The 25,725-nt window shown below is 37.8% G+C and overlaps 1 protein-coding gene across 1 annotated transcript; it reads left to right on the top strand.

The window, feature by feature from the left end:
* Nucleotides 1-1,955: 1,955 nt before the first annotated feature.
* On the top strand, nt 1,956-16,393 carry LOC126790430 (uncharacterized). Its single transcript, XM_050516651.1, has 24 exons — nt 1,956-2,137; nt 2,987-3,347; nt 4,378-4,532; nt 4,722-4,958; nt 6,079-6,188; nt 6,263-6,340; nt 6,442-6,548; nt 8,811-8,905; nt 8,988-9,100; nt 9,291-9,394; nt 9,481-9,558; nt 9,709-9,787; nt 9,874-10,042; nt 10,226-10,296; nt 10,905-10,985; nt 11,070-11,140; nt 11,365-11,461; nt 11,550-11,609; nt 12,410-12,464; nt 12,550-12,950; nt 13,031-14,887; nt 15,105-15,677; nt 15,792-15,850; nt 15,949-16,393. Exons 2-24 carry the CDS (start codon nt 3,001-3,003, stop codon nt 16,178-16,180), a joined length of 5,229 nt encoding a protein of 1,742 aa, XP_050372608.1. The 5' UTR covers nt 1,956-2,137; nt 2,987-3,000; the 3' UTR covers nt 16,181-16,393.
* Nucleotides 16,394-25,725: the final 9,332 nt, after the last annotated feature.

Below are 25,725 nucleotides of genomic sequence, written 5' to 3'. Positions count from 1 at the left end.
TCATGGTGACATTATTTCTCAGCAAAACCACATACTACTTTGCAATTTTCCTCTATGAAATTGAAAGATCGGGTCTTATAAGGGTATGAAACCCAATGGTGTTGATCTCTGAGTTCTAATTAAACATGGCAAACAATACCGACCTTGATCTTTATGAGAGAGCGTGCATCTCCAATCCAAGGTATTTGGGAGTATAGGTTTCCCCTCGTGTTAGGACAACGCATTCCTTCACAATTGATCTCTTCGGTGCTAGAGGAGATTATGTGTTGTAATTGTTCCCTTTCGTATCAAAAAAGAAAAAAACTACAATATACTAAAGACTTACTATAAATGGGTTTAGGTTTTGTAGAATCTCATCTTTAATTCACGACCCAATTGGACATAAAACAGGTTTAATTTGATAAAAAATTATTATATTTTGACTCACCTATTTAGGAGGGGAGCTTCTATTCATACCTCCTAAAATGACACATACATCTCCTTCTTTTTTCATACCAACTTTGACAAAGTCAACGCATATGTAATGATAAAAAAGACATTAAGAGTACAAATATAAAATCAAATATTCAATCTAAACTCTTCTTCTACGTATGTACAACATAAGTCTTAAATATGAGAAAATTTTCTTCCTAATCGATCACGCATAGAACATGGATTGGGAAAGAATATTGATATAAGAGTTCAACATTTATTTTTTATGAACTAAGACGGCCTTGATCATTTCAACGAAATTTGTCCAAGAACAATATATCCAAAATCATCTACAATCGATGATTAAGTAACATTTTATGTCAGTTTTCAAAGGTTATGTAATCTATAGGCATTGACTCTAATGTATTTTTATTGTTTTTAGCTTCTGTTTACTGTGACTTCATTTTTCAGTTTCACTATAATTATCATAATCAATAATGATGTTAAATAACTTGTAGATAGCTATATTTGGTAATGTATTGTAACTTTGAACAAACAAGTTAGCTATAAATCTAGACAAAATTAAGAACTTATTGAACGGAAAAAAAATCAATGTGATGGAGGTCTGATTAAATGAGGTATAAATATCATTTTATTGATTTAATTGGATAAGGGGCATTTTGGAAAATATATGGAGGTCTAAATAGTATATTGCTATTTTGTAAAAGCAAATTGGAAGTACATTGATTAAGGAGGTGTATGTGTCAATTTAGGAGGTATGAATATAATCTCATATTTAGGAGGGATCATACTTTTGCTCGGGTGCGACCCCACGTTTAAGTGTTACTTATTATTCGACGGCGGCGTATGGTTGGTAGTAGCGTAAGGCATGATTGTTGTTTTGCGATTGGGGTGAGGACTTCATAATCCGACTAAACAAGTTATTTCCTTCTCAACAGAGCTAAGTTAAGAGTTTTATCCACTGAAAACAAGTTATATCTGGCTAAATCCCATCTCATATGTTGATGTATCTTGTAATATCAACCGACAATCTTTGTAAGATGAATGAAAGGTTTCCGGGAGATGACAATAATATTTGGATTGTTAAGGGGTTAGGTTAGAATGTCCCTTGACTATGGAAGAAGAATGAGTGAAGATTCAACAAGTCATGCCATCACAAAGATTTGCTTCGAGTTAGTGTTCTTTTTCATAGAGGGATATAAAGTTATGGTAAAATTAAGCACTCTCGTGATTCATCGTTAATCTTATACAATAAATTGAGGAAATAATTTTTGTTTACATTATTTTTTTGCAGAGAGGATCTTTATTTGTTTATTCAGCGTTTAAACAGTTTAAATTTTTTAATTTACATTTACCCCCAAATTGTGGACAGGTCCACTAATCTAGGTCACCGATACGACACCGTCTAGCTTTCCCTCGAGGCATCTCTACAGTAGAAGCATAAAGGTTAAAATTCCATCCCCTGTTGCATCTCTTTTTCGTTCTTCTCTTCTCTTTTCTCTGAGACAGAGAGAGAGCAAGACTTGAGAAATTCCCAGAGCACTAAATCCCACTGAGAGCCCCCTCCTAGCAATCTCAAGCGCGTGAACCACTCTCTCCTTTTGATTCTTGGAGTTTTTTTTTTGGGTTTGTTTGAGGGGTCTGAATTCTGGTGCTGCAAGCTGTTCTGCGTCCCCTAGTGCAAATCCCACATGGCTTTTTGAAGGTACTAACAGAAAGGCAATTCCTTTTTTCAAATTTGGGTCCTTTAAATTTCGCAATTTGGTTCAGATAAGGGCTATTGCGTTTTCTGATGTTTAGGAATTTGTGCCAAAATGGGTTTATCTTGTTGTGTGGATTGTGTTCTTATTCTTAAGGAATTGAATTTCTAGGGTTTATTTTTGGTTGCCAGTGAGGAATGTGTGATGATATTGTGGAATGTATAGGCTTCTTTGAGTTTAGAGAGGAGTTTTGTGTTTTGTGGGACTGCTTATTTGGTTAAAGCAATCATATGAATCATGTTTTGTGTTTTACATTTGTTTAGGTTGTGATTTAGGGTTGGTTGTTGTAATGAGATTCGATAAAGGATGAATCAGTATTGCATTATCTTATGAAGTTATGTAATGTAGGTACTGTGTCGTAGCCTGCTTTGACTCGGTTTTATTTTCTGGTTTAGTTTAAGGTTTTGGAGTTTGAGGCTTTCGAACTGTGTTTAGGCTAGAGGTGCTGGCTGTACCCTTAGTTGTTTTGGATTGCTGCTGACAAATTAAAGAGCAGGGAAAAATTGGCATTGTTTACAGAAGGAGAAGAACCATAGGAGGGGTTGTGTGGGATTAGAGAACATTCGAGGGCTTCTCTATGGCAAAGGGTTTGTGCGTTGCCAACAGTCATCGGATTTGGGGAAGGGTGTGGGTAGAGAGAGCTATTGTATCACCTTTCTCATTTATGTATTATGAAATTAAAAGAAGCAACTTCATACCTTTACAATCTCTCTTTCCCTTAATTTTCCTTCGGTGAAAGTTATATGGTTCCTGTCTTTTGGTTATAAAGAGTGAATTTTGGATATTTTATGCAGGTTTTACAGGAGCTATGGCTCTTCAAAAGTTTCCTTGTGGTGATGCACCTTCTGTTAATATGAAACCCTTGAGCTTTCTCAGTAAGGTGCATGGCAACAATCTACAGGAGGATGTAGACACAAGTCATGCCAGGGAACATGATTTGGATGTTGACCTCAGAGAAGTGTATTTCCTCATTATGCACTTTCTTTCAGCTGGACCATGCCGTAAAACTTGTGCACAGTTCTGGAACGAACTCCTAGAACATCAAATTTTACCTAGAAGATATCACGCATGGTATTCAAGGAAAGGGTTGCATAGTGGGGATGGACATGATGATGGGCAATCATTTCCTTTGAATTACGATATGTTAGTACCAAGGTATGTGAATTTCTTTTTTTGCTTTGCTATAAGTCATCTATAATAATGTAATTTAAATTCGCTTCTTTAAGCTTTCTGCAACTTCAAAGACTGAATAATAAGTTACATCAATGAATACTTCTTGAAATATCTATCGCATTCCTTGCTGTGACTATGTGGGAGTTCTGGGCTCTGTTTTAGTTGTCTAGTGTGTTGTGGATCTTTGTGGTTTTTATACAAGTCTATTTATAGTACAGTCTGAGACGCTTTTCCTCATTGTAGCGCATTTGAGTGCACCTTTTGAAGGGAGCCGCGCGCGCCGTGGTGGTGGTTTAATTTAGGGGCCAATTCATTAAAAACAATAATGTGATGAATCTTATGCTAATTATCTGATAGCTTTCCGTTTATGTGATATCTAAATACTGATACATTTTTTCTTATCTTAGATTAGTCAAATATGAACAATACAAATATTGACCGTCTCCATAAATTAAAGTGTTAATGGTCTTTTAGGTAGATTATAAATAGATTTTGATGGTCTTCTAGAGAAATTCTGAATCGTCTATGATAACTAGAACCCTTCACCAGTTCTTGAATATATTTGAATTGTCCAGATATATTTTTCGATCTATCTTATCTTGTACACATTTTATTTGGATGAAAACCAGATGCCCCTTGGTTAAATTAACTTGTTTGGCATGTTGGAAGCATACACCAACAATTCAAAATCAAGAATAGATTAAAAGAAAATTACTTCACATACATGCATATTACCACCCATTGTTATTTTTTTTAATGGAAATGTTTTTGAGAAATAAAATGTCGGTCTGGACAGAATGTTAATGTGCATGCATGTGCCTTTTAATTTACTAACCACCAATCTAGGTCACCTCAATCTACTGCATATTGCACCACACCATGACCCTAGAGGATTATGAGAATATTTTATTTTATTTTTGTTTCATCTTTCAATGGATGTCAGTTCTATGTCTTGGTCTATATTTTTTTATGTACGTATATGTAAATTTTTTTCTATGTTATACTTGCTTAGGTATCCTCACATTGAGCAGGATCACTTGGTAAAGCTGTTGAAGCAAATGATTCTGAGTACAGCCCCGCCACCGAGGGGTATGAGTGGTAGAAATGCCCCTAATGCAGCTGATGTACCTACTCTCTTGGGAACGGGCACATTTTCACTTCTGAGCTGTATGTGACATTACAATTTTATGGTTGAAGTCATAATTTTGTGTTGAGTTATGATAATCATTCATTCTTTGGAGTCACAAGTGTTCTTCCCCCTTTTCCTGAAGTTCCTTCTAGTTTTGTGTCTGTTACTCGTTACCAGCATCATTTTCATTGCTTTGTAATTTATTAGAACATGTCTTCTTTTTTCAGATGATAAGCAGGAAAATAACGAAATGAACCGGCCTGCTGCTTACATGCGTTGGCCTCACATTAAAGCTAATCAGGTGCACGGGCTAGGTTTGAGGGAAATTGGGGGAGGTTTCACCAGACATCACCGTGCACCATCTGTTCGTGCTGCATCCTATGCCATTGCGAAACCATCAACTATGTTTCAGAAGATGAAAAACACCAAGAGGATAAGGGGTCATAGAAACGCTGTCTACTGTGGTAAGTTCTTATTTCTGAGAGTTCAGCTGTTACATAGGTCGATATGGAAGTTGATTCCACATATTATAATATGAGTGGAATTGCTTGAGAAGTAACCTTATTTGATTGGGTTTCTTTATGTCTAATAATCTATATCTGCATTATAATGGTTGTTATCATGATCCTGCTCTAGATAGTTTGCAGTATATAGATTGGATTCTTGTTTAGATATATACGTGGCTGGAGAATTCTGGAGTTTCTTCGTAACCATTCCCTTGTCTCCCCAACATTGGAGAGGTTTGGAGTATTTTAGGTAGTTGCACTTTTAAGTATGTTAAAGTTTCCTAAGTTACAAAAAAAAGAAAAAAAGAATGATGATTTTTTTTAGTTATGTACACTATCAAACAAAAAGTGAATGTTCAAATTTTGTGTCCCATTTCCAAGCAATCTAATTCTGGTGAAATCAGAACAGGAAAAAAAGAGAGAAGGTGATTGTGCAACATATCTCGTTTACAGTGGAGAGATTGTCTGTTAAAACAAACTATCTGGTTGATAAAATTCTTTTCTCACTTCTCAGGAATCACTTTTAATTTCTTCTGCCCATCACATCTTCTCTGTTCTATCTCATCTGTATTCCAGTTCTTTCACTCATATTCTTAGTCATACAGTCTTGCATTTCCACTCGGACGTTTTTTGTCATGAAGTGGAATCTTTATTTTTCTCTGCTGTATCATGTTGGGAATGCTTGAGTATCTTATATATGGCAATATTCATGTCAATTTTGTGAGCCCACATCAGTGACCTCTGAATTTTGGCTAAATAATATTCATCTTCCGCGTTATTTTGGTCTTTGTTTGAAGATACTTGTGTACAGCATGTATGGTCCTCGGTCCTCATCATTCACGATTTTTTTTTCGGCAAAGTTCAATCTATGTACATTTAGTATTTAGATGTTTTAAATGCAATTCCTGTTTGACATTAGGTGTTGATTCTATCTTCATACATTTTTTTCCTAACTTCTTTTTCCCTGTAGTGTAACGTGGCTGTTTGTCTTTACTGTTTCCTTTTATCAAGTTTGTGGAGCACCTCATCTAGATTTGATAAGCTCTCACGATTGTCTATTTTGACATGAATCATGCAGCAATATTTGATCGCTCAGGTAGATATGTTATTACTGGTTCAGATGATCGCCTGGTAAAGATCTGGTTGATAGAAACTGCATTTTGCTTGGCCAGCTGCCGTGGACATGAAGTAAGTTGTTGTCGCCCAGCAATGACTGATTTATCCTTTTCTCCTGCTCATGTTCAATTATTTTATGCTTGAAGGGAGACATCACTGATTTAGCTGTGAGTTCTAACAATACTTTGGTGGCATCCGCTTCAAATGACTGTATCATACGAGTTGTAAGCTTTCTCCATTGCTCAGTTTTAAGTTGTATCTCTTTTTTTATTCACTTTTTTCTGGCAACATAGTGCTACTTTAAGTTAACCTTTGGTTTTCTTAGTGGCGCTTGCCAGATGGGCTTCCAATATCGGTGTTGCGAGGACACACTGGAGCTGTGACCGCAATTGCATTTAATCCGAGGCCAGGCTCTATGTACCACCTTCTATCGTAAGGCGGATTCTCTGTCACTAAAACAATATATTGCGTGGCTTTCCTGTTTTATCCTTATGTGATGTGCTACCGCTTTTTCTTTTTATTTGAATAGGCTGTTTCTTCAATTTTATCAATTTGCTTTGTGAGATAATATTTGGTTTATGATCATGATTGATACTATGGTAGTCCTAACCAAGAGAATAGCATAGGCATTGTTTTTTTTAAAAAAAATTTTGCTCAGCTATTGCTTATATTTTGGAGTTGTTTGTTTTCAATTTTTTTAACTACTTTTTGTTTGCATCTTTGCATAACCTTTGTGTATTTGTTCTTCCTTTATTTTAACGTAGTTTATAATCATGAAGGCCAGTCAATGTATTGCTAGAGATATATTTGTACTAAAACTTAGCTCAACACCTCATTCGTGAATATCTCAGCTGCTACTAGTATTCTAGTTTAGGAGTGATGAATCCAAATAGCATTATACTAATGTAACCTGCTGTACTGACTTTGTGTTTTACAATCTCGTTTAGTATAGAATTTTAGGGTGTGAGGCTTTAGAATTGTGTTTAGGCTAGAGGCTTTTGCTACACCCACCTTAGTCTTGGGCTCTTGCCAAACAAAACAAAACACCTTTGCATCAAACTCATTTTTTTTTATCTCCTTAATTTTGTAATAATGAAGGCCTGTCAATGTATTGCTAGATATGCTTCTGTACCAAACTTTGAGATGTTGAGCTTTCGTGGTTCTCTCTGCTACTATTAGTATTCAAGTTCTGGACATAGGGGTTGTGGGAATATGAAATCATTGCATATGATTATAGGAAATGGTATGTATAGATAAAAGTTATTTGGGGACAGAAATATGAGGATGACTGGATATTAAAAAGAACTGATATCTTTAGAATGGTCCGTAGGGTGGTGTAGGGTAGGAGAATGTAGAATGCGAAGAAAAGGTGATATGCTGTGAGACATGTTATTCTTATCAGATAGAGATTATTCAGACCAAAAAAAAAAATCTGATAGAGATTATGTGTTTTGTTGTTTTTTAAAAAGTAATGCTTTGAGTGAAGAAAGCGGCAATTTTTGATGTGGCATTGTATAGTAGCAGCCATTTTTTTGTGCAGTGCAGTTTGGTTGATTAGGAATAGGAGAACATTTTAACATCATATGTAGGAAGAAGGTAAAATCTTGGAGATAATATATCGAGGTTTCTTTCAGGGATATACCATATACTGTATTATTCGCGATATGCCACCTTCTCTACTCATGTAGGATGAAGGCTGCTGTTCTCTAAGATGTCTGTTTCTTACCTATTTAGGATGATATTTTTTTTAGATCGAGTTCACCTTTTGGGGAGACTGCTTGTTACTCTCACTGTCTGTTGGTGCGCTCATGTATCATCTGCCTTCTCTCTCTCTCTCTAGGAGGATTTTCATGAACGTCCGTACCGTGCGGATTCGGCGTTTCCAGCAACGGCAGGCCGCAATGGCGGGGCGGACCACGACAGCCACACTCCCCACCTCCCGGCGGTCCCGTCTGTGCCGGCTGGAGCTCCATCGGTGACCCACGAAGGCTGGAATCTGCAAAATTCAAGTTTCTGGGCAGATTCCGGCGATTTCACTATTTCGGCCTTCGTGGATCGCCAATGGAGCTCCGGCCGGCACAGACGGGACTGCTGGGAGGTGGGGAGTGTGGCTGTCGTGGTCCGCCCCACCATTGCGGCCTGCCGTCACCGGAAACGCCGAATCCGCACGATGTGGACGTCCGTACCGGAAGCGGCCTATATATATATATATATATATATATATATATAACTATGTACATCATTTAAGCAAGTGAGCTTTACTTTTCATGCTCTTCAGGTCTCGATCGCAGACTTCTTTTAGGCCTTAGATTATAAAACCATAATAGCATGCCGCAACTCCTTTATTAGGATGATGGAGATACTTCCACTAAATGTACAAATTATGTTATTTCTTAAAGACTTTTGATCCGCCCTACCTTGAACTATCTTTATCCTTTCCACCTTTCCGAACTACCGGGCACTAAAACTTACTTAAATACACTAACTTTCACTAAGGCACCAGCCCACCTTACGATCCTGAACTTCAAAGCCCTATATTTAACTCCTTGGCTACCTTTCACTAAAAAGCTATCAATCAAATATATAAGAAGAATTGATTGGGCACATCTACATATGTAATTTAAATTTTTGATATGCGGTTTTCCTAGTACCACTTTCTTAAGATTCACATTTACTGTTTGTTGGGCATTGCAGTTCCTCTGATGATGGCACTTGTAGGATATGGGATGCCAGAAATTCTCAACTGACTCCGAGAATATACATTCCAAAACCTTCAGATACTATAACTGGTCAGTTGTTTGCTGCAGCCAGTATTGACTGACTTTAACATGTGAAAAAACGTAGTGTTGTAATGTAATTTTTTGGATGTAGGGAGAAACAGTGGTCCATCCTCAAGCACCGTACAGAACCATCAAATCTTCTGTTGTGCATTTAATGCTAATGGAACAGTCTTTGTAACTGGTAGCTCAGACACCCTTGCCAGGGTATATTTTACATTTGCACCCCTTGTATCATATCCACAGCGTTCTTCTGTTGAGTTGTTATCATCTGTTGCTCAATGAACAATAGATACAGTGTTTTTGATGAGTAATGAATTGACACATCAACTGTATCACTGTGGTACTTAGATTTGAAATATATCTATTTATTTTACTGATAGCCAGCTGGTTGTAGGTGTGGAGTGCTTCCAAACCAGGCTCAGATGAGTCAGACCTACCGAATTATGAGATTGATGTGTTATCTGGACATGAGAATGATGTCAATTACGTACAGTTTAGGTAAGGTGTTATGGTAATTTCGGCCAACACACACACATATGTATCTAATCTTTGCCAGATGGTATATGTTCCTTCATTCAATGCAGTGGCTGTGCTGTAGTATCTAGATTTATGGCAACTGACACCTCGAAGGAAGAGAATGTTCCAAAATTTAAAAATTCGTGGTTCGCTCTCTGTCTTTCTTAACATTTTGACTCTAGTAAATTTTGCTATTATCCTGCTTGTTGTTTTTTCTTCTCCTGGTGCCTTCTTAGCTGCCAATTAAAATTACTACAAGTAATATATACATTTCGCTGTTTGTTTCCTTATCCCAGGTTCAATCATGACAATATAGTTACTTGCTCTCGTGATGGGAGCGCGATTATCTGGATTCCCAAATCTCGGAGGTCACACGTAAGTTATCATTATGTTTCTGTTCTATCATAAGCTTATGTACTGAAAAAGTTATGCAGAATAGATGAGCTATTTTCATGTTCCAGGGAAAAGCTGGTCGTTGGACACGAGCTTATCATCTGAAAGTTCCACCTCCACCAATGCCTCCTCAACCCCCACAAGGAGGCCCCCGCCAGAGAATTCTTCCAACTCCTCGTGGTGTTAATATGATTAGCTGGAGTCTTGACAATCGCTTTGTTCTTGCTGCTATCATGGGTGATTTGTTCACTTCTCCTTTGATGCGTATATTCTAATAGCTAGTTTTCTATTCTAATTTTTTTTGGGGACTTTGAAGTTATTGGTGTGATGGCAGTTTACAAACTTGTATCAAGCAGATTTATTCTTGTCCAGACCATAAAATCTTTAATATAACAATTTGATATCTATCTTGTTACGCAGATTGCAGAATATGTGTATGGAATGCTTCTGATGGCAGCTTGGTGCATTCTTTGACTGGTCACACTGACTCTGTAAGTAGTTGAATGGATCTGCTTTTGTTAGAAGTTTGCTATTTGATCTTGCAAATATGGTACTGTGCTCACTAGTGTGTGGGTTTAACATTTGGAACAAATATACATAACATGTCTTAGTGAATGCTATTTCAATACCATCTTTATTTCTTTTGGTTTCCTAGTAGTCTAGTAAAATAGAATGAGTTTTACAAGAAACCTGCATGCCCTGAATCATCTGACATTTACAATATGTGTTAATCTATATGCCCTGTGTTTTGTATTTAAGTTCATTTCTTACCTGCATGTTCAAGTTTATATTTAATATTCTAATTTTGTTGGTATGTCCGTCCTCTGTTGCTCTCTTGTTTGTCGATAGCACCTCAGTATATTCTTCTAGTGAGATATTAATGTGTTGCGGATGATCATTGAACATCTTTTGTTGCAGATGATCATTGCTCATCTTGTTTCGCATTCTTCTATATAGATGATTTCATATTTTTATATAAGTACTTCAGTACTGCCCTGCAACTCCGTGGCTCTATTGGTAATCAATTTTGCTTAAGCTGGAGAAGTAAAAGTTAAATCACTGATAATATGAAATGTGTTTATTGTTTTGTTCTTGATAGACATATGTTCTGGATGTTCACCCTTTCAACCCCAGATTGGCAATGAGTGCTGGCTATGACGGAAAGACAATTGTCTGGGATGTTAGTTTCCAGATTCCTTAATCCACTTGCAAATTCTTCATAAGTTTTTTCTTCCTGAATGCCTTAGTTGACTTGCAATTTCAGATATGGGAGGGCATACCTATCCGTATACATCAAACTTCTCAATTCAGATTGGTTGACGGAAAGTTTTCGCCGTAAGTTGAATATTAGAAAACTTCTTTTTAGATTTTTTTTCTTCATATTGGTTGCATTGAATACTAAAAGTCCTTTATCTCAATGGCCCTGTTCTGTTTGTTGTCTTGTCAATGCAATACTTTACTCTTCAAACTATTACTTAAATCTTCCACCTTTTTGGTATTTTTTGATATGGCCTTGTTGCTTTCATGTACTAACAAAGTGTTCATTCTCTCTACTATAGGGACGGAACGTCAATTATACTATCTGATGATGTTGGCCAACTTTATATATTAGACAGTGGCCAAGGGGAGTCCCACAATGATGCAAAATATGATCAGGTAGGTTTTCCCCCTCCTTTTATCTAGAATATATCTTTACACTTATGTTTACAGCTGGTACTTAACTTCCATGCATATATTTTTTCAGTTCTTTCTTGGTGATTATCGCCCCATCATTCAAGATAGCTTTGGAAATGTTCTTGACCAGGTTAGTTGGCCATTTTTCGCTATAAACTGATGATGGCATATTTGGTTAGAATCATTTATATTGTACTGCTCAGAATATTGTGTATAATTGGTAACATGTTCATTTGATTTATACTTTATATTATTATTCTCTCCCAAGTTCGAATGCTGAAATATATGGTCATTAGAACTTAATGTCTCTCCTCTGTAACTCTACAGACGGACAGGACCAGTTTGTATATGTTAGTGTATATGTGTTATCAAATTTTCATCAAAGATGTCTCTTGTGCTATAAAACATTTTACACACTTATCTTTTGCTATATATTACGATTATTACCTAAATCAAGTATTGATGAACCTCGTTCTGATCAGTGATGGATTTCAATTATTTGGGTCTATAGTTTTATGGGTCAGCAGGGAGGACATAAATGATCACATAAGTCATAAAAGTTAAGAGTTACTGTAATAAACTCTGGTAAACCTATCCTCTGTCACTCTTTTTATTCATTTAAATATTCACCTTCTAGTCATGAATTACGTTACATGACCCAGTGCACTTATACACTTTTATTGTATTTTAGTTATTTATACCATGGGGTCTCAGTGGTGGTTTTGACTTTTAACTAATTGATAGCTGTATGGCATAGTAGGATGAAAATTCCAATTTCCTTTAAGAGTTGAGAGTTTTAGTGGAGGTAAAATTTGATTGGGCTTTATGTAGCATGAAAGTTTGCTTCACCTTTTAGAAAGCAATTAATAGTGTAGTTGTGTTTGATTCTTTGATCCCTTCTTAAGAAGTTATCTGCAACATTTGTTTCAGGAAACTCAGCTTCCAGCATACCGACGGAATATGCAGGATCTACTTTGTGATTCAGGTTTCCATTCTGCTCCATTTCCTGCATGGAATCATTTTCTTCTTGAATGTCAATTTTCTGAAGCAGTGGTTTTGTGGTACACTAGGCATGATACCATACCCGGAACCCTATCAGAATGCTTACCAGAAGAGACGGTTAGGAGCTCTGGGTTCTGAGTGGCGTCCTTCCTCGTTAAGACTTGCTGTTGGGCCTGACTTCAGTTTAGATCCAGATTTTCAAATGCTACCTTTGGCAAACTTGGATATGTTATTGGCCGAGCCGCTACCCGAGTTTGTAGACGCCATGGATTGGGAGCCAGAGAATGAAATGCAAAGTGATGATGCTGATTCAGAGTACAATATTACTGAAGATTATTCTACTGGAGGGGAGCAAGGAAGTTTAAGTTCAAACCCTTCGATTGATCCAGAGTGCAGTGCAGAAGATAGTGACGAGGATGCTCAACTGGATGGACTACGAAGATCAAGAAGGAAAAAACTAAAGGCTGATGTGAGTTCCCTCTCAATGACAACTAACTTTCATAATTTGGTCAATGTTGTGTGATTGTGTTCTCTTCCTCTTTTCGGCAGGTTGAAGTCATGACGTCCTCTGGAAGGTGTGTCAAAAGGAGGAACCTGGATGAGTGTGATGACCACTCATTCAGAAGTAATAGAACAAGGAAATCGGGTCATGGCCGGAAAACTTCAAAAAAGAAATGCTCCACGTCGAAGTCATTGAGACCTCAAAGACTTGCTGCACGCAATGCCCTTACACTATTTTCTAAGATAACTGGACGGCATACAGAAGGAGAAGATGAAGATGGATCGGAAGGAGAAATTTCAGGAAGTGAATCCACGCTGCAAGATTTTAATATTGAGAGTGATGGATCCAATAGAGAAAATGACCAAAATATGAAAGGAAAACAGGTTTTACTTGATGAATCTGTGGACGCGGTCAAATCTCATGAACATCCTGAACTTCATAGGAATGCTGGGAGCAGGGGGAGATTGGTGCTTAAGCTTCCAAGATGGCCGTCAAATACAAATACAACACGTTTGGATACAGAAGGCACGTTATGGAAGTGCGAAGATCCAGCTTTGGTTGATCAGTCTTGCAGTCACAATGTTAGTGAAGCAAATGAGAATCATATGAGCTGTCAGGATCTGAGGACCTCTCCTGGTCATGATTGCAGCATGTTGGAAAGAACAGTGGGTGGGCAATCATACAAAGTTGAATCTTATTTGAACTTGACTGAGAATTACAAAGTTGGTAGTATAAGATGGGGAGGGTCAAGAGCTCGAACATCAAAGAGGCTGAGAGTGGGAGAACCCACATCATTGGATGCGTTTGCCAGTACCAGTGTAGCTGTTGTTGGTCATAGTGGAAAAGATTACACAGAATCTGAAAAGGACTATCGAAAAAGGTCCCCTCAATTGGAAGGCCAAAGGAATGGGGATATGATGGATGGAGTGGTTATGACAAATGGGGGAACTATTGGGACTAGTACTGCTGAGGGCTTTAATGGTGAAGCTGAGGCTAATGAGAACTCTGGTTTTAGTGAATGCAAGGATCATGACCAATCACCTAAATCTGTTCATATGGCTCCTTGGGATGCAAGTGCATCCTCTTTGCTCGACAAGGATGGGAGTGTTCTCTCTTCTGAACAAAATGAGAAGCTCACACCAGTCTCAACGAAATTAAGGGTGCGGAAGATATTGACGGGCCCTGAAAGTCCTCGTGAATGGGAAATGAGCTCTGTAGTAGAAAATCTGGCAAACGGTAGTTGTAGCACGTTGCCTGAAAGCCTTCCATCAATAGATCACAATTCAGAGGATAATGGCACCCTTAAATTTAACTCAGATCAAAGATGCAGCGGCCCGCGAGAATCAGACACTCAAATTGAGTCGGTTGAGTCCCTTCCAAATAGAAACAAAATGTTTAGTTCTGTTTATAGGAGGGTGAAATCACATAGGGGTCGGAGTAATATTGAAGGTGAAAGTAGAAAGAAGGGAGAAGGCTCCTCACAAATTTCCAACATTGGCAACCAAAATCTCATTGCTGCAGTGGACTGCCGTGACGATTCAATTGATGGAACTCGTCAAACACGGTCCATGGGGTTGAAAACATCTACATGTGATCCAAGTACTGATCATGATCTCAGGTCAAATCAACGCCAGGAGCCTAGGTATACATTCAGTGGTGCCCAGAACAACATGGCACACAAGTACCAGCTTCGGAATGAAGAACAGGGATCAAGTTCAAGGACAGTAGTTGGGTTGAGATCTACTAGAAACAGAAGAAGTTATTATGATCATGACATGGATCCAGTAGATAAAAAAAAGTCACATCAATCAACGAGGAAAGGAACATGGTTGATGTTGGCGGCACATGAGGAGAGCTCACGATATATTCCCCAATTAGGGGATGAAGTTGTCTATCTGAGACAGGTTTTATACATTTATTGCTCCTGCCCTTTTTTTTTATATTTTATATTTTTCATTCATTGGGCAGGTGTTTGTTTTTATGACCTACCTAGATGACAACTGCCTTAAACAGGAGATTAGCTGTGAAGACAGCCTCCCTTTCTTGGTTTTTTTTTTTTGGATTCTGGCATGTGAAGGTCATTGTTCACTTAACTTCAAATTGTTTTTTCTATGTTCACAGGGGCATCAGGAGTATTTTGATCTTGGTAGTTTGAGAGAAGACCCACCTTGGGCATTTATAGAGGAAAGAATAAGAGCTGTGGAGTTTTGTAAAGTTCAAGACTTAGAATATTCTTTACTTCCAGGATCTGGGGATAGCTGCTGTAAATTGACCCTTGAATTTGTTGATCCTTCATCTGAGGTGTACTGCAAATCTTTCAAAATGACTCTGCCTGAAGTTACTGGATTCCCCGATTTCATTGTCGAGAAAACTCGATATGTTGCTGCCATAGAGAAAAAATGGTCATGTAGGGATAAGTGCAAAGTCTGGTGGAAAAATGATGGTGACGATGATGGTAGTTGGTGGGATGGCCGAATCGTGCAAATTCAGCCCAAAGCTCCTGAATTTCCTGATAGTCCATGGGAAATGTGTACAGTTCTGTACAAGACTGTTCCTAAAGAGACACAGCTACATAGTCCTTGGGAGCTTTTTGATAACGGTATTGAATGGGTGCAGCCCCAGATTGATAATAAGAGCAAAAACAAGCTGCATTCAGCCTTGGCCAAACTAGAGAAATCAGCCAGCAGTCGTCAGGTAGTAAGGCAACCCTTCATTGTTTTATGTTCTACCGTGAATTTCTTTTACTACAGCTACATTTCGGCAAACCACTTGGAAGTGTTAATTTTCTCATATATTTGTACAATTCAGGATTCATTAGGGATTAATAAATTGAAGCAGCTTCAGGAAAAACCAAAGTTCACAAATTGGTATGTATCTGCACCCCTAACCGAATCTCTTTTATAAAAGCTGAAGGTATCTCACTGGACTGGATTTGTAATTTATTTGCCTTTTGAGATTGTCTCAGGTGTGCAGTTCCAGTATCTCTTGACTTGATACAGAGTAGGTTAGAGAACGACTACTATCGAAGTTTGGAAGCACTGAAACATGACTTCAAGGTAATGTTGTTAAATGCGCAAGCCTATGTAGAAAGCCATGTGGAGTCTTCAGGGAAAACGAAACGCACAGCGGATAAAGAGTTTCTAGAGAAACTGCAATGCCTATCAGGCTGGTTCACAGAGACAATTTCGTCCCTGTAGCTGACCATCTGGCTCTATTCATTTTTTGTAGATATTTACCTTCCGAAGATTAGAGAAATTTCTTTTTGTACCCTAGTTTTCAATTTTGGAAATGGATCGATGCTTTGGATATCTTTAGAAGCAAGTGTAAATTTTCCAGAGAAATTATTTTTGTACAGATGTGATATTGTCAGTTAATAACAATAACAAAGGAAAAACACCATTTTCGTCTGACTTACTAGTACCTGGGCTCCAGGACGTTGATCTGATCCACTGAAGACTTTTTCGTTCTATTCATCTTTCTTCTTCAACAACAGTAAATGAAGGGAACTTGACTTTATGAAGATTAATTGTCAATGCTATAATTCTCTCATAGCCTCAAAACTCAGCAAACAAAAAATTATTATGCCAGCATCAAATTTGAGAGGCAAAAGGCTTGTCCACATAGGAAAGAACACTCTAGGCCGTTGGGTTCTAATGCTTGTTTTACTAGGACTTTTAGTGTTTTTTAAAATGTTGAGCGAGAAATAAAGTGCGAAAGTAAAGTAAAAGACCATGTATCTAATTGCTAGTGAGACTAAAGAAAACGATAAAAATTCTAACTAAAACAAAAACGAAAAGATTGATATTGTAGAGAATTTGGTGTATTGAATTGATTTGGGTTGTGTGGTCAGCACAAAGGAAAATAAATAACTAATTAAATGATATTTTTGGTCTGACCGAATTCAAAATATGCTCCATATTGATTCATTTCTTAATCGCATCATAATCACCTTCTTCTAGCGCACCATAATATAAGGAGTCAATTCCTTCTTGGTATTAAATATAAAAATCAATAGTTAACGCCGTTATGGTGCTAGGAAGGTACACAAATAACAAATTAATCACCGTTATTTGATTCCATTAGGATTAAATCTCGGTAATTAAATAATTAATCGATGTTATTACCTTCCTCTTAAATATCTCAGTAATTACCGTTATAACTTCATTCCCCTTCTATATCTCGGCAATTATAATTAATCGTTGTTATAATTTTCTTTCCCTTTTACTTGAATCTCCAACATATAATATTTTATAGAATTTCCATAAAAATGAACTTCTATTGAGATACCACTAATAAAAACACTAAAAAATTTCTTATCTATCGGCCAAGAATATATAGGCCGATTTACCAAAATTGGGTGCAAATAACATTAAAACACATTCGGTCTCAAACCTAAATGATTTTGCAGATATGGATCTTCATCAGAAAGAAACTTTTGGGAATTGTCACGTACTTGTCGCAGCCAAACATGATCGCATGAAGATACCTGAGGAGTCCATAACGTCTCTACTGCCTGTCAAGGAAGAAAACAATATAAATATACATATAATCCTTGTCTCCCTTGTTTTCTTATTTTCTTTTTATTGTATATGTAAAGGGAACTGAAGCATGCATCAATCGATACCGATTTCTGAAATGGCTAATAACATAAAAATGTAAAAATATGAATCACCTAAATGTTGGAGGAGGAACGGAACGAGAATAATAACAACGTAATGGAACATAACGTAGCCATTTATTGATTGATAATGGGGCATATATATAGGCATTACATAACCGCAATCCCGTAGGATTCAGAGTCCTAATATATTACAGAGATGTGAATCTATCTCTAACAGGAAACCTAATAAGGCTAAGACACACACAATGGTATAATAGTAATTCTTCCGGAACACTCCCCCTTATGTCGCATGCCTGGGTTGCATGGTGCACACATCGTTGCCTCGGTAAAAACCTTGTCAAGCAAAATAAAAACCTCTTGGGTAAAAACAAAAGCTTGATCGAAGGGAAAAAGAGCGCAACACACCGTCTACATTTGATAGCATCATGTGAGGTAGACTCCCCCTGAAGTCTATGAAACAACTTCCCCTGATTAGTGTCATAATCATGGAGTACAAAGAACAACGTATACAACGTTCATTACATGCTTCTCAAAAGTAGTCTTGGGCTGATTAATCATTAATCTCGCCAAACATCCTTAGATCATACATGCTATACATAACCAAACTTAGATCTTAAGAAACAAGATTGCATAACAACTCAAAATAAGAGTCTGCAATGAAAATCAGATTCTCGGGTAGAGTGACATTCACTTACTTAAACAGTCATAACTTCTTCGTCACAATAGGTATTAGCAAATCGTAAAATTTTCTGGAAACTAGGCACCCGTGGCTTTCTAGTGACATAAAGTTCACAATCTAACTCGACCTGAGCAGTTCACAGTGCTCTGTCGAAGTTGACTGACTTGCAAATTTCCGGACAGAACTGTTCTATTTTGCTAAAATGACCATAACTCGCTCAATACGATAGCTATGAACAAATGGTTGGTGTCCCCAGAAAGAAGACACATAGACCTTTCCAACGATATCAAATTCACTATATTTCATTGAGTGAGCTATCATGTAGGTCTCATTGAAGTTAACCTAAGAGACTGGACATATTCTGATTTGTCACATTCAATGTGTCTTTCACAAAGGAATGGGGGAATGAACCAATGAATGACTGATTTTGGTCTGAGACGGAACCGTAAGCATCCTCTACGCTACCAGTGTCGACTGCTACACCAAGGCGTACGTTGATGTTGCTAGAGTTGCTGGCGGCATTGGTGTGGATAGGATTTGTGTTGGTTCACTAAGTGTAGAGCTAAACCCATGTAAAAGGAGCAATGCAAGTCCAATGACAATACATAGCCGCATAGTTAATTCACATTATAATGAAAGTAATAGTGTCCCAACAACACTTAAATGTATGAATCTATAGCTCATTGGAACTCTTCATCATCTTACTTAGATGGAATAAAGAGTCCAAAATTGGCTTTCATATGAACATGTATGGGTATAAGTTCTTGCAACTGATTGTACTACGTTATTTTGAACGTCACAGTCTAACTGTATAAGCTCTTCATGGTCTGGAGGTATTTAATCAAGCAATTAAGGTCATTTGGGCACTTTTATATCTGTGCCAAGATCCCTTTACAGATATGCTATGACCACTATTATATGCTGCAAATCAGTTTTCATGGACACTACTACTGATCAAGTAGCGGAAAACAATTATGTCTATTACGAGATAATATAACTCATTGTAGTAAATACCAGGATAATGAAACAATATTTGCACCATAAGTCGTGCAAATATCGCATGATTTCATCATTCTCATTACACTTACGAACAATGACTAATACAACAAGTCTAGTTCATCATGTATTGATTCTTTCCACTTCGGTCAAGTTACTCATCGTTGATACTTTACAACGAAATAAGAACATAAGTGAATACATCATCAATCATGGGAGATCAATCCATTAACATACGCACGCTTATACGATCGATTGAGAGCCTTCTTATATTCTTGAACATCAACAAAAGGAGTCTATAGCGTCCCACAGAAACTTAGTTGATACACATGTTTAGAGAATATCTCTGGATGATGGGCGAAATACTTGTACCTACGCACATCCCTTCTTTCTAGTTTTTGATTCCAGAGAATAATGGTCTCCCCCTTATTTAGGTAGGAGCCAAGACCGAAGCTATGACCTTTACTAGTCTATCTTTGCGTTTGCCGCCCTTGTTTTGTGGTGCAATACAGGTGCCGACAACACCACAACATACAATGGTGCCATCGCCGGTTTCCTTCCCACTGTCAGGGATGGTGCCAATGGTGCTAGAATCAGGTCATGTAAAATTCTCTCATATTCTGAAAGTTCCAACCTTACCGGCACATCACAACATTTATGTGTGATCTCGTCACTTTTGTAATTTCGGTAAAGTCATTGAGCCTCGATTTGACTTTCTAGAGGTTGATAATTACTTACTTAGAGTAGTGTAGGATCTGAATGAGACATAGTGCTACACCACGTCAATTCCTGGCGTTGAAACCAGAATGAGAGCATTCCATATCTCCCCCTAATGACATAAAGTATGTCTCATCAAAGTGACCGCCTGTGAATATAACAAGATAGAGATCCACGGTTGTAGATTGGAAATAGCGGACATGTGTTGGTGATTCATATATCATAACCAACCAAAATACTTAAGCGTTTCAAGTAGACTCATTATGATTACTACAATAGATGCACATAAACAACTTAGCCAAATAGGCGGTAGTGAAAAGAACGTTGAGATCGTATCCAGTAACCATCTGGTACGCACTAAACGGTTGGTGAGTTGTGGGTTTGAAACGAATAAGTGTCGTTGCATGCAACATCATTACATATCTCCATGCAAAGACCGGTAGGTTAGTACCCATAACCAAGTTCGAGCCTCTGCTAGATCATTATGTGAATGAACATGAGGAACAATATGTTCAACGATGATCCCAGTAGACATGCAAAATGAAATCATTAAAAGTCTTGGAGGTGAACTCTCCAACGGTATCCAATCGAATAGATTTGAGAGGATGGGAAGGGTGGTGAGCCCTTAGTATGATGATTATAGCTAAAAACTTAGCAAATGCATCGTTCTTTGTGGATAGCAAAACGACGTGTGACCAACGTGTCGATGTTCTTAACCTATATCATAAAAAATGCCGCAAAAATGTCCGCATTCAGTTGGATAGGATCCACTAATGTCACCTTAAATACTTTGTAAGAATAAAATATTTTCTTATATATCCTTAGTGTATGATGATTTTTTCTCCTATCTCACTAAAGAAATAGGTTTTAGAACGAGTGATGACATTGAGAATTGTCAACGAAGCATCGAGGGAAATGTCAGTGTCACACTGTCTGCAATGGACAACCAAAGAGCCTCCAAAGACTTGGAGATAGAGCCGAGTTTGGATTCATACCAATGCATGATGAATCGTACGTTTCGTGGCATAATCAATAACTATGTCATAAACATTAGCCTCCCAATAATTAAACCAAGTGTGTGGAAGGGAAAAGCCACGGACCCTCTTTGAAATCAAACTAGCTTAATTGATAATTAAGCTTGGTCCATACCATGACCATGTCCAGTAATAAGATATCAAAATTAGTTTGATTGAGCCTTTAATCGTTGCCATGTCAAAAGACATGAACCCACAATTTAATAGGCTATTAAGATGCTTCAAATAGTTCATGTGACGTACAAGTCACTAAAGCTATGGCAATGAGCCGTAAGGCATTGTCACAAAACTCCATGGTGACGTTTGTCAATGTATCTCGTCCTAGATCAATGAAGTGATCATGTTAAAACTGATAGGGCAGTAAAAACTGAACCTATGATTGAAGAAATCACATGTTACGTAAAAGCTACTGTGGCAGGCAAGCAAAGTTATGTCTGCAGGCTAACAAACCTACTGCCGAAGTTTGAAAAAGCTATTGTCAACAAAATCTGACAAATTTATTCCTTTACATTCTTAACACAAGTATCAAGATGAAAATGTATCATTGACATGTATAGTCTTTTAAAACTTAGCAAGGCACAAAGGTATAAAACACAATCTCCGCACGAGATCTGTAAAATGACTACTTGTCATGTAGAACAGTGTGGGTGGTTACGCAATCAGCAAGACATTCGACTTTGTCGTGGGACATCATCAAAATAAATTAAGAGAGTCAGCGACATGAGGAACAATTTCAAGCAATACCCCGTAGGACATTGTCAGAAAGAGGATTGAAAACAAAGAGTACAATCCTATCAAATGTATCACATGGCAATAGAACTACATTCTTCAACTTAAGACTTAGAAAAACATGGTATTGTTGCACTTGAATACCAAACAATTAGGGTGGTAAAAACCATCCAATTGGTGCCGGTGGTCACCAATAATAATAAAATCATTTGAGTATGAAACAACCTGGAGAAAACTGGAAAACCATGTCAAAAGAACTCAAAACTGGGTGAAATTTAGACTAGGAAAATCTGGCAACAAAAACTGTGAGAAATATGCCGAAAAAATGACGAGAAACGACAAAAATCACCGGAAACCGGCAGCGTCGATTGTCAGAAAACCAGTCGGCGGCGGCCGGAGCTGTAGGTCCGACAGGGGACGCTGGTAGGAACCGGCCGGAACGCCGGAAAGTGGCCAAAATACCGGAAAACGTTCCGGAAACGCCAAAACAGTAACCGGGTACGACCAAGAGGTTAAAACGACGTCAATTTTTGAAGTTTCGAGGTCCGTTTTCCAAATTTTAAGATTCAAACTCACAATATAGTGTTATTGGGGTCCCATGTAACCCAAAAACGGCCAATTTAAAAACCACGTGAGTTACAAACGTTGACCATTCATGCTAGGTTTAAGGCAAATCAAATTCTCATGAGTATATCTTGTAAACAAGGAATACGAGAAATTTTATTGATTATGTCAATCTTTAATACAACACAAATAAGCTTCCAATTCCAATAGACGACTTAAGCTAAAGTCGAGCAAGAAACATGGCAATGCCAACGTCATATTAGAAAAATAGTAAGCAGAAAACATAGTCAAAAGAGATTGACTAATCAAAAGTCTGTAGCAATAAAAATCTTGCATATCGGATCGGCGGAGCCTTTGCCTGAGGCTAAAAAATTTGCTTACTTGAGAATGGACGAATGTTACATTTCCATCTCCAAAGTTTAAATAGATACAGGTGCCAAAAATGGCATGTGTTTTTTTGGATGTGGAGCATGTATCAAGGTCAACTCTGGTAATACAACGTCATATTATTGAATCACTTTAAGTGTGTCCCATATAATTTTCTATTTTTAGGATCTTTTGTCAGCAAATAGTGTTGCGTCAGAGTAATGAATTTCAACTCAAATAAATGAGTACGTAGACCTTGGGATTATCGTTTATAGACATGAGTTTTTGAAAAATCAAACATTCAAGTCGTGATGGCGACACATCCATAAGAAACGAGGGATGTATAGGTTTCGAATAATTGAAACTATTCATGTAACCTGAATTAGAAGGGTTGTGATGTATATGGTCACAAAATAATCGATGCATATCGACGATTCTCATGATCCCACCCAAAACAACGGTGTACTCAGACAACCACACGAAATCGATTTCTTCCCTTTAAATATTAACGTTACTCCCCCAGGACCGTCACATGAAAAACGTGACCAAGAGGGGAATCATATCCCTCTTTTGTCTCATCGGCGTTATAAGAAAAGCCAGAAAAAAAAAGACATGAAGAAGACTAATAGCGCCCGATAATTTATATATATATATATATATGTGTGTGTGTGTTTAAAAGCAGCAACTTTAAGAAAAGCTTACTTGGTGGTTTGCCAAATAAACCGCATTAATTTGAGATAGTCTTCAAATTTATTTTCATGCAAGAAAGTTGCTTGATAAAATCTTTTGAGGATACGATCGAAATCGCATGTAGATGACAAAAAGTATCTTCCATCTCGGCATGAATCTCATCATCGTAGTACGACGAGTAATCACTTTTCCTATGCAAGCACGTGAAACATAGTTAGAAAACTAAAACGTGCAAATAAATTATTAAAGAAACAAATAGGAAAAAGAAAAGGATAGAGAAAAGAGTTGAAAAGCCAGGTAGGCTTATTGGGCTCGGTAGAGTTTGAGGCCCAAAGAGGAGCTGTTGGGCTGGGTCGGGTCAGGGGACCGCCGACTCGGGTCGGGTCGTGCAGATCCGGGGCGGGTCCAAGAAGAGACGTGGGTCTGCAGATGCAATGGAGGAGACCTCCATGGGTCGCTGGACGAAGGGGCTCAACGTCGTCGACGCTAAGACGACGTCGAGACTAGGCTTCTCTAGGCGTCGTCGCCGTTGGGCTTGAAGCTCCAAAGGACGGGGTGAATGACACCGGAGTATGGGTCGATGGAGGGGCGGCAATCCGGAGCTCTCAATTTGCAAATCATGACGGGACGACATCGACTGGCCGGTGCGCAGAGCAGGCACACGACGGGAGCAGCAACAGGTCGCCGGAGGAGAGACGGGGAAGACGATAAGTGCCCAGAACAATTTTCTGGGTGCCCTGAGAAAAAGACAAATTTCTCTACTTTTGGCGACAATCAATTTGTCGGGCTGCTGACATAATTTTCCGACGATGTCAAGGAAAGGAGGCTGCCGGGGAAAAAAAAGTAAAGGCGAGGGTTAATTTTTCTTGTGGTGGCCTCGTCGCTCAGAGATTTTAGAACAAAGTGCATGATAACGTGTTGGAGGATGAACGAAACGAAAATAATAACAACGTAATGAAACATAACTTAACCCTTTATTAATTGATAATGAGGCCTATATATAAGCATTACATAACCGTAATCACGTAGGATTCAGAGTCCTAATCTATTACAGAGATGCGAATCTATCTCTAACTGACAACCTAATAAGGCTAAAACACATAAAATGGTAGAATAGTAATTCTCTCAGAACACTAAAACGATTTTTAGGGTAACTTCACCAGCAATATATGAACCGCAAGAATATGAGGCTAGTACTTAAGTAAGAAGAAGATTGACACTACTAATCGGTTCTTACCGTTAAGTTGTTGGAGGTAATAAGGGATCTGAGTACGTGGTTGCGTCTAACACATTGGACAAGTCATGTTTGTTATAGATGGCTGGCAACTCAAGCTTCCATTTACCACCCACAAATAATGTGACCTGATATTTGAAATGCAACGAAAACAGTATTAGGCACGCAAATCCTCTATTCAAAGATCAAATTAAAGACAATTCTTGCTGGAATAGTTAACTCAACCCACCAATCTAAGTGGAAGATTGGCAATTAACCGGCCTTACCATAATATCATCATTGTACCATCAGCGACTGATTTTTGGCTTGTTAGTTTCTGTGATTTCATGTTGTTCACATTAACGAGTGTCTCTTTGTTTTTGAACCTCTCTGCAAAAGAGAGTTGATCTATATGATAAATATTTGCTTCTCGTCTGCCGAATTTTGAAACCACCTACAAGGCTACAATAAAAAATGTACAAGTGATGAGCTTAAAGTTAGTATAATCGATAGCTATATATATTATCCAAATATATTTACTTAAATAATTATGAATTAAGCATATTTCCATGAATCCACATTAGCTGGTTATTATCTTTCATCCCTATCTCACCAGCATATACACACAGCATTCTCGCCCTAGCTAGCAAAGAAGGCAGTCTGAGCGATCGTAGTGAATGGAATAGAGCGATATTGTACTTACAGATATGGAACCCCAGTTGAAATATTCGAGATGCCGAAGCAAAGTTATAGTAGTCTCTGCAACAAGATGTACGTGTGTACATTATAGATCTGTAAATCGATCAAAATTCATAAAAATGAAAGAGTAAATAAACTTGCAAGCTAAATTACCATTCAAAACATCGATCAAACCCTTGTAGGTAGAAGTATCTGCAGATTCAGCAATTTGATTAAGATCGAGTATCTGAATTTTCCACCAGTTAGGGTTTGTATTGATTCGATATTTGATCTTTTGAGAACAGTAACAGAGGAAAACTTCATATACTCGATGTCTCGATCTCCCTCGTCAGTTTCACTCTAGCACCCTCCTTTTAACATGAGATTAAAGTATATATTCACATTCATCCACTTGGAGAATTCTTCTGAATTTTAGCCATTTATTCCCGATCATT

The sequence above is a fragment of the Argentina anserina genome, chromosome 4 (assembly GCF_933775445.1).
Source record: "Argentina anserina chromosome 4, drPotAnse1.1, whole genome shotgun sequence".
In the NCBI taxonomy this organism is placed as follows: domain Eukaryota; kingdom Viridiplantae; phylum Streptophyta; class Magnoliopsida; order Rosales; family Rosaceae; genus Argentina; species Argentina anserina.
The sequence above is the reverse complement of the archived record's forward strand: the minus strand, read 5'-3'. Positions and strand labels throughout refer to the sequence as shown.

Bases quoted from the DNA above. Each gene is read 5' to 3' on its own strand.
- LOC126790430 (XM_050516651.1), top strand. From the start codon at position 3,001: ATGGCTCTTCAAAAGTTTCCTTGTGGTGATGCACCTTCTGTTAATATG. The intron at 8,906-8,987 runs GTCAGTTGTTTG...TTTTGGATGTAG, and splicing joins ACCTTCAGATACTATAACTG to GGAGAAACAGTGGTCCATCC. The intron at 14,888-15,104 runs GTTTTATACATT...CTATGTTCACAG, and splicing joins AAGTTGTCTATCTGAGACAG to GGGCATCAGGAGTATTTTGA.